This window comes from Microplitis mediator, chromosome 6 (genome assembly GCF_029852145.1).
Source record: "Microplitis mediator isolate UGA2020A chromosome 6, iyMicMedi2.1, whole genome shotgun sequence".
NCBI lineage: Eukaryota > Metazoa > Arthropoda > Insecta > Hymenoptera > Braconidae > Microplitis > Microplitis mediator.
The window spans coordinates 2,059,847-2,069,254 of record NC_079974.1 but is presented as its reverse complement, the minus strand read 5'-3'; the positions used below and the strand labels follow the sequence as shown (position 1 = coordinate 2,069,254).

The window sequence follows — 9,408 nt, the reverse complement described above, 5'->3', positions numbered from 1 at the left end:
TTTTCAAGTCAAATTAACAACAAATTGTTATAAAATTTGCCTGAAAATTAACAACTTTTTTCTAGTCAACTTTTGAAGTAAATTTGCATTCTAATTCGGGTAGCAAATTTACGTCAAATTGTAGAGGAAGTTGCATACAAATTGTGGTAAAAAATGGAAAAGTCCGAAGTTGACGGAAGAAAAAAAAAAATTTGAAAAAATTGCACCTGTAGTTTTTTTAATTTTTTACATGTGCACATTTTTATTTTTATTTTTTTTCTGATTGATTTGTTAAAAAAAAGATCCAAAAATTTTTAATTATCTGCTAACTTCAGGATCATACAAGCGAGCCAGTCAATGATGAAATGACCATAAAAATAAGCTATAGTATAGTATAGAAAAGTAACAATAAAGAAACTATAGTTCTCATGTTGTTTTACGTACTTAGTCCCTGAAATAAATGCTACAAAATATTATGCGCAACAGCTACAAAATTAAAGCGCACTGCGCAGAAGGAGTAAGTACACAATAAAAGAAAGACAGGAAATACAAAATATCGTGAAATAGAAAAAGACATGAAAACAAAGTAAAAAAAAATTGTGCCAGAGAGAGAACAACACCTTAAAATGCTTTGAGTTATTTTTATCGACGACTGTATAGATATGTACTGTATCTACATAAGAATATTTATATTCTCTTAACGTTGCAAATAATCTATCGCTGTTGTTTTTCAAGTGCGCATTTCATTTATGCAGTTGTTTTAAATTACTCAGTTACAGAGTTCACTTAAACTTTATTATTTTTGTCATTTTTTTAACAACAGTGTCAAGTTAGAACCATGTTTGTGATTATGGATTGTCTGCTACAGTAGCGAAAAGTGAAAAAAAAAAAAATATTTTCTTGATTTGCTTGTGCGTAAAATTTACCAGCTAAAACTTTGTTTTCTTTTATTGTACAAAGAAACTAAAAAATAAATTCTCGTTTGTTTATCGAGTGAATATAAACTATCTCACTCTTAGCGTCTAGTTTGTCTATATATATATCTATATATATATATAGATATATATATGTATATATGTGTATACATATATATACTGATTACAAACGTCAGTGACAAGTAGATTAGGAAAAAAGTTGTGAAATTTAAAATTTAAAAAATAATTTACGTGTTTTTGTTTTCTGATAATTTTTGTGGGCAGCCATTTTTGTTTAAGTAAAAAAATATAAAGGATTTTATTTAACTGAATACTTAATTAACAGGAAAAAAATAATAAGTAATTTTGTAATGTACCGCAAGTGTAGCACTGAAGAATACGCTGTTACATCAACAATTAAATTCGTCCACTCGAAGAGAAAAGGAATTTTTATAAATATTAAAAAAATGTTGAAAAACAAGATAAGTCGCCGTGATCAATTAAATTTCTTAATACTTCGTTGGAATTGAACTACTTATTTGACATAATAAATTTAAATAAATTCATTAAGTTGAAAAAGTTTTGTCTGAGAGCTGACAACTCTTGTGAAGAAGACAAATACTTATAATATGGTGAAATCTTATTGTTGAGATCTTATTTTAAGAGATATTTACGATTTTCATCAATTTACTGCTGAAAGTAATTTTTTTTATATTTTTTTTGACCAATTAATTTAACAATAACAACATGAAGCTGCTTGAAAGTACTAGATTTGAAGCAATAAACAGTGCGCTCTGTATTAAAACTGGCGACTGTAAAATAATCGGAAGGTATTTATTGTTAATATGCATGTACATTCCCAGATTAAGAAAAGTAATTAGAAATGATTGTAAAAAAATTTGAATTTTATGAGTGTAAATGTAGCAGACATGAGACAATTTATAAATTTTGAATAAATAAATAAACTTATTGAAATAATGAAATTTAAAAAATCGCGCGGGCTGATTTTTCAATTATCTTCATACGCATTTTTTTTCTACTTACATTTTACTCATTTATTCAAAAATTTAAAATATCGCTGATTGTCATAATCCTGAAGTTAGACGATTAAAAATTTTCGGATTTTTTTTTCAACAAATCAATTACAACAAAATATGCACATGCAGAAAATTTAAAAAACTACAGGTGCAATTTTTTCAAATTTTTTTTTATAATTTACCGTCTAAAAGAAAATCCAAAAATTATTAAACGTCGGCTAACTTCAGTATCATTGATTGTCAGTTACATTAACACTCATTTAATATTTTATAATTTTTCTTAATTCTCAATAAAAATTATAAAGTATTTGAAGCGATTAAAAAAATTTTTTGGTGATAGAAAAGTATTTGGAAGTATTCAAGATAATTGAGTACTTTTGAATTGTTATAAATCTCCAGAAATCAAAATTCCACTATTATTTAGCAATAAGAAAAAATTTTTAAGTATTTAAAAATGTCAATGATTTCAAATCATTCCAAATTTTGCTATTTAATGAGATTTCGCTATTACTTAGTGATTGCACAGTATTTGGAAGTAAAAAAAAAAAAATTGATAACTTTTGAATCTTTCTAAATCTCTCCATGAATTGGAATTTCAGTATTATTTAGGGATTAAAAAAAGTTTTAAAATATTTCACAACTTTAATAATTTCAAATCTTTCCGAATCTCCCTAGAAAATTAGATATTTTTTAACGATTAAAAAATATTTTAAAGTATTTAAAAAAATTGATTACTTTTGAATCTTCCTAAATCTTTCCACGGATCTAATTTCACAATTATTTAGTGACTAAAAGTTATTCCAAAGTATTCAAAAACATTAATAATTTCAAATCGTTCCAAATCTTGCCATAAAATGAGATTCAACTTTTACTTAGTAATTTGTAACTACTAGGAAGGATAAAAAAAAATTAAGTATTTTTGAATTTATCTATATTATTAAGAGAATAAGGGAAATTTTGTTCCCGCCATATCTATATGATAGAATTAGTTAATGTTATTTAATTTAGTATCGTTAGAAAGATCTCGACTTGAATTTTTGTCTTCTCATAGTTTAAACTCTTTTTTATTGCTAAGCATTGAAATAAATCGATTTATCTATATCATATGAAGTACATTTAAATTACGCGGGAAAAAAGGCAATCGTGTTTATTTTCTCTCGACAAATTAATATTTTAATTATTCTGTCTCTAAATATGACTGAATGTCACCGAATATATAGCTATATTATTTATATCGCGTTACTAATTCCAAAATGATATATTTTTATACTCCCTTTTGGATTAAGGAAGCTTCCTAAAGCCATAAGAGCGTACACAGAAAAAAAAGGATTCATTAACACCAAAAATCGTTACTCACCTAGAAAAAAATTTACTTACCCCAAGAAAATTTTTTCATTGTGAATTAAAAACAAAAATTTATTTAAACTAGAAAAAATTCCTTGGCGCAAAAAATTATTTCTTGCCCAAAAAATCTTTTCTCGCCCCAAGACAATTTTTGTATTCAATTCATAATGCATAAAATTTCTTGGTGCAAGTAAAAATTTTATGCAGCAAAAAATTATTTTTTTCTGTGTATTTTATATATTTATTTGTGATATTTGGGCAGTTACGTAGTGACTGCAGGTTGCTTGTCTCAATCTAAATGAAAAATATTCAAAAACTGTGTACCTGAGGATCCAAACGTTTTTCGCTCAATGAAAACAGAAAAACCTATGTAATTTGACTGCTTAAGAGGTAGTTGCAGGTTGAGATGGCCTAAGATTTTCGGCTGACATACCAGCATCTATATGCGAAACATTTCAGAAATCTAGTCATCAAGTGGATGTTTTACTTTCCAACTTTTTCTTTTTTCATTGCGCGAAAAACGTTCCGATCTTCAGGCTCATCAAAAACTTTAGTGATTTCAAATTATTCAAAATCTTTTTAAAAAATGGGGTTCAGGTATTTTTTAGTGATTGAAAAGTATTTGGAAGTATTAAAAAAAATGGAGTATTTTCAATTTCTAAATCTCTCCACGAATCGAAATTTCAGTTTCATTTAGCGATTAAAAAAAATGTTAAAGTATTTGAAAATTATAATAATTTTGAGTTCTTTTGAATCTCCGTATAAAATGGAATTACATTTCTATTAACTGATAGAAAAATATTTAAGACTATTTAAAAAAATTTTTAATTTTCGAATCGTCCCAATTCTTTCCACTATTAGAAAATTCGACTATTATTATTTAGTAATTAAAAATTATTGTGATGTATTTAGAGATTTGAATAACTTTAAATCTCCCTAAGTTGTTGAATAACGGGTAATTTGGAATTTTTTAAAAGGATTTAATGCCTAAAAATTAGGAGAATTTAATGTTTATGGAAAACTTAAAAAATAATAAAAATTTTTTTTTTTAATCTTTCAAATCGCTTTTCTTAATCGAGATTAATTATATTATCATAATTATTATTATTGTCATTACATGTTTATTTATATTCAGAATTGAAAGTTACTCATGTAAAATGGCTGGAAATGATAAACAATTGTACAAACGATTCAATTCTGAGCAAGGAGTTACACCACATGACCTTCAAGCTTTATCTCCACCACAAACATCTCTTGGCACATCACCAGCTCAATCTTACTACAGGTATTTATTTTAAAATATATTTATTTGACACAAAAAAAAAATACAATACAGATTATAAATATAAATATTTACAGTAAAAGTATTTCTGGAGATGAAGAGGGACCATTATGTGACACAATAAGCCGAAAAACTTTATTTTATTTAATTGCAACTCTAAATTCAGCTTTTTATCCTGATTATGATTTTTCTGATGCAAAAAGTCACGAATTCAGTAAGGAGCCCAGTTTGCAGTGGGTTATGAATGCAGTTGACAGTAATCTTAGTGCTACTGCTGGTGATCATTATCGCACTCTGAGATCTGCACTGTGGGCTGCAGTAGAAGATGAAATATCAATGAGCGAATGTGATATTTATAGGTCATTATAATAAATGTCTATTACATTTTAAAGATTTTTAGTACACAGTTTATAATATCAATATTTTTATTTACTTCGACACAGTAAACAATATTGTGTTTAAATCAACAATCTGTGTGTTAGAAACGGTTGTGTTATTTTTTAACTCAGACTATTTATGTTGGAATTTCAACACTGAATTTGTGTCAAAATTTCAACACAAAATTCGGGTAATACGAGAAGTAAATTCGACACTTTTTAAATGTCAGTGGCGACATAAAAAATTTTAACTTTAACATTTTATTTTTGTACCATGGATATTCATGGAATATAATTAATATCCCTGATTAACCCTTTAGCACCCGCGTTAAAACAACGTAAAACATTACCCGCGTGATGAGAAAAAGTCTCACGCTTCGGCGCATCGTAAATTTTAAGTTAAATAAAACAAAAATATTATTTACTTTTCCAGTTATGACGTAATTATAATTTATTTGAATATTTCGCTTGTTTTTATTTTTAAATTTTCTATAATGTACTTGTTTTTTACTTTTTAATTTTGTAAAGACAGATGTGAAGGCTGAAAAAAATGACGGTGATTGCCGAAAAGATTCGGAACTGTCCGAACTGAGTTGAACCGCATTAATTTTTACGTCTTACTTTATTCGCGTGATGAGAAAAAGTCTCATGGCTTTTTAAAATAAATCTTTTGAAAATATTTTTTATGTTCGATTTTATTACGATAAAAAAAATTTCACTAGGTCATTCCATTTGAAATTACTTAGAAAAAAATATTTGAACTCAAGTGTGAGAAAAAAACTCATAGCGCGGGTGCTGAAGAGTTAAAAAAAATGATTCAATGTAATTCAAAACAATTGAATGTTAATGTTAAGTAGATTAGGGTGATCCAAAAAATGACAAATTTTTTTTTTTTTTTTTTAGAAATAGATTCAAAAGTTTCATTTAGATAAAAGAAGACGCCTGTGAAAATTAGAGCTCTTGATATTGACATTAAAAGGTTCCTCATCGCACTTTTCTATTTTCCATAAGAATAACATAGAAAAAATTTTTTTCCGTCTTCTGATTTTTATAAGTAGCTAACGATGCGTCATAGAAATAATTGGCAGGCCTATTTTTGTAGGTAATTGAATGCTCTACAAAAAAGGTTCCTTATCATTTTTTGATAAATCTATGTGTTCAAAAGTTATTAGAGGTTGAAGTCGAATTCATATTAAATTTTGAGATCTTTTTATTTTTCTGGCGAAACTATCAGAACTATTACAAAATATCATGGGAGCTTTTTTGTAGACAATTTTATTCCCTAAAAGTTATTTCTCATAAAGTTTTTTCGAATTCCGCATTGTTTTCTAGTTATTTTTATTTTAATGTCATGCTCATAAAAAAAATAGTTTTCTGATCGATTTTAAGAGCTTGACATTAAAATAAAAATAACTAGAAAACAATGCGGAATTCGAAAAAACTTTGTTGAAAATAACTTCTAGGGAATAAAATTGTCTACAAAAAAGGTCCCATGATATTTTGCAATAGGTCTGATAGTTTCGCCGGAAAAGTAAAAAGATCTCAAAATTTAACATGAATTTGACTTCAACCTTAAATAACTTTTGAACAAATAGATTTATCAAAAAATGATAAGAAACCTTTTTTGTAGGGCATTCAATTACCTACAAAAATATGACTGCCAAACATTTCGATGACGCATCGTTAGCTACTTATAAAAATCAGAACACGTAAAAAAATTTTTTCCATGTTATTCTTATGGAAAATAGAAAAGTGCGATGAGGAACCTCTCAATGTTAACATTAAGAGCCCTAATTTTCACAGGCGTCTTCTTTTATCTAAATGAAACTTTTGAACCTGTTTCCGAGAAAAAAAAAAATTTGTCATTTTTTGGATCACCTTAATGTAGATATACATTCTACATTGAGTAAATCATTTTCTTCAACCAGATTGGTTTTTAATTGTCAAAAGTGACAACAATTATTTTTTAACATTCAACTGTTTTTTGATAGTCTATATTATTACGAGAATAAAGAAAATCTTGTTCCCACCATATCTATATAATAGAATTAGTTAATGTTATTGAAACTGGTATCATTAGTTAGGTTTTTACTTGAATTTTTGCCTTTTCATAATTTAAACTCTTTTTAATTGCCAGTAAAAATCTTCTTTAGGCGAGTAAAGATTTTTTGTGTCAATGAATCCTTTTTTTTATCCACACTTTTTTGGCATTGAGAAGCTTCCTAAAACCAAAAGGGAGCATAAAAATCTGTCATTTTGGAATAAGTAACGCGATATAAATAATATATTCAGTGACATTCAGTCATATTTAATGACAGAATAATTAAAGTATTAATTTATTTAAAGAAAATAAATACGATCGTCTTTTTTCCCGCGTAATTTAAATGTAATTCGAATAATATAGATAAATCTATTTATCTCAATACTTAAATTAAAAAGAGTTTAAGCTATGAAAAGGCACAAATTCAAGTCAAGACCTATCTAATGATACCAATTTCAATAACATTAACTAATTCTATCATATAGATATGATGGAAAAAAAATTTTTCTTATTCTCTTAATAATACAGATAATAAAAAATTTTTAATTCACATTCAAAAATGTCGATTTGACTATAATTTTTCAAACAATTCTTTCGTGACTATCAATTGAGTTTTCAACATAAACTTCGTGTTAATTTTAAACTAACACTTTATAAATATTGATAATTGCAATTTTCGCACCAAATAACACTTCTCAAGTGATAAATAGAAGTGATTAAAAACTTTTAAGCAACACACAGAAAGACATAGAGTTAAAACACAAAAAATTTAACATAGTCCGTTTTTACTCAGATACACAATATTTTTACTGTGTATGTCTAATTTGAATTATTGTGATCTATAGCTATAACCCAGACTTGGCGTCGGACCCTTTCGGTGAAGATGGTTGTCTATGGTCATTCAATTACTTCTTTTACAATAAAAAATTGAAACGCATTGTTTTCTTCACTTGCAGAGCAATAAAGTGAGTATTTACTCAATTGTTTATAACATAAATATTATCGCATATGTATAAATATATAAAAATTTTCTTTCTTTGCAGTCCTTTGTACGCCTTAGATTCTGGAGTCGGTAGTGATTTCGCTATGGATGAAGACGATGATGACAATGATAATGATAATTATTAGGCGATACATCTGTTGCAACTTAACAAATATTGTTAAGTTAATGATTTAATTTTTTCATTTATTTATTTAACGATAGCTTAAGATGACAGGTAGTTTTTTGAGAACACCTCTTATTTGAAATTAGACATAAACTTTGTTCACGCGCTATTTGACACATAGTACGGCATTCAATTCTATGATTAAACATTTAGGGTCAGTTTTTAAATCTGTCTTATGTAAATCCGTGATTCAGATATAATCAAGTGTATCTATATATTTAATATATATACATATATATTATAGTAGAAGCACCAATAAATGCATTCGGATTAAACTAAAGATGAGTACAAAAACTGGCTCGTAATTTTATCTGATATTTAAAGTTATCTATTGTGATTAATTTTTTTCGTAAACCCACCATAGATTATTCTATAACAATTGTAGTAATTACAAACATATCACAGTGTTGTATTAATTGATAATTTTTTTTGGGAAATGGGATCTCGTATGTTCTTTGATTAAAACTTTAGCTCCTTAGAATACAAACTATGAGTTATTGAAACAATACATATATATTTTAAATGGTTTAATCATTTTTTCTATTTCATGTATGGAAGTATAATCCAATAATTATAAACACTAAAAAATACGTAGTAGTATTTACACATTGTGCAGTTTACCTGCGGTTTTAAGTATAATACAAAAGATGCATATATTTACTATGTACTTGCAAAGACGATCGCTTATTGAATTTAAGATTTGATATGAATATCCGATTGAATTGTAAATGAGTGAATACAGAAAGTTTGATGAAATTGTTTAGATTTAATATTATTGCTGTGTTATATCCTATTGTTCTATATTTTGCCTCAAAATTATTTCTATTTCAATTTTTAAATTTTGAGTGAATCAATAAATAGTTTATCACAAAGAGCACAAAATATTATCATTTCGCAATATCCTTTTGTAAATCGAATAATCAGTTAACAAAACTGTTGAAGTACTTCTTAAGGGGGGGGGGGGGGAAGAATCTGAGATACAAAAAATTTTGGAAAATCCAAAAGTGCACGACTCATAATGCTCATTTATTATGAAATAATAAAATAATAATAAAAAATGGCGGAAAGCACGAATAAATTTAAAATATATACAATTGTCTTTCATTAGAATTTGTCATGTTTTTTTTTTTAAATTATATTAGTATTTTTTTTATAATTATAAAAGAACCTACTCAAAATATCTTGATTAAGAACAAAAAAAAAATTAAACAAATTGAATTGAAAAAATTCAGGCTCACCAATTAGCAAAAAAAACAGCTGTACTAGGA

At 26.5% G+C, this 9,408-nt stretch overlaps 1 protein-coding gene across 1 annotated transcript; it reads left to right on the top strand.

Annotated features, from left to right (window-relative positions):
• The first annotated feature begins 560 nt into the window (after nt 1-560).
• Nucleotides 561-9,022, top strand: LOC130670176 (repressor of RNA polymerase III transcription MAF1 homolog). The gene is made up of 5 exons (XM_057473418.1): nt 561-1,723; nt 4,410-4,559; nt 4,634-4,915; nt 7,820-7,939; nt 8,018-9,022. The coding sequence occupies exons 1-5, from the start codon at nt 1,641-1,643 to the stop codon at nt 8,100-8,102; spliced, it is 720 nt and encodes a 239-aa protein (XP_057329401.1). The 5' UTR covers nt 561-1,640; the 3' UTR covers nt 8,103-9,022.
• Nucleotides 9,023-9,408: the final 386 nt, after the last annotated feature.

Bases quoted from the DNA above. Each gene is read 5' to 3' on its own strand.
- LOC130670176 (XM_057473418.1), top strand. From the start codon at position 1,641: ATGAAGCTGCTTGAAAGTACTAGATTTGAAGCAATAAACAGTGCGCTC. The intron at 1,724-4,409 runs GTATTTATTGTT...ATTTATATTCAG, and splicing joins GACTGTAAAATAATCGGAAG to AATTGAAAGTTACTCATGTA. The intron at 7,940-8,017 runs GTGAGTATTTAC...CTTTCTTTGCAG, and splicing joins TTCACTTGCAGAGCAATAAA to TCCTTTGTACGCCTTAGATT.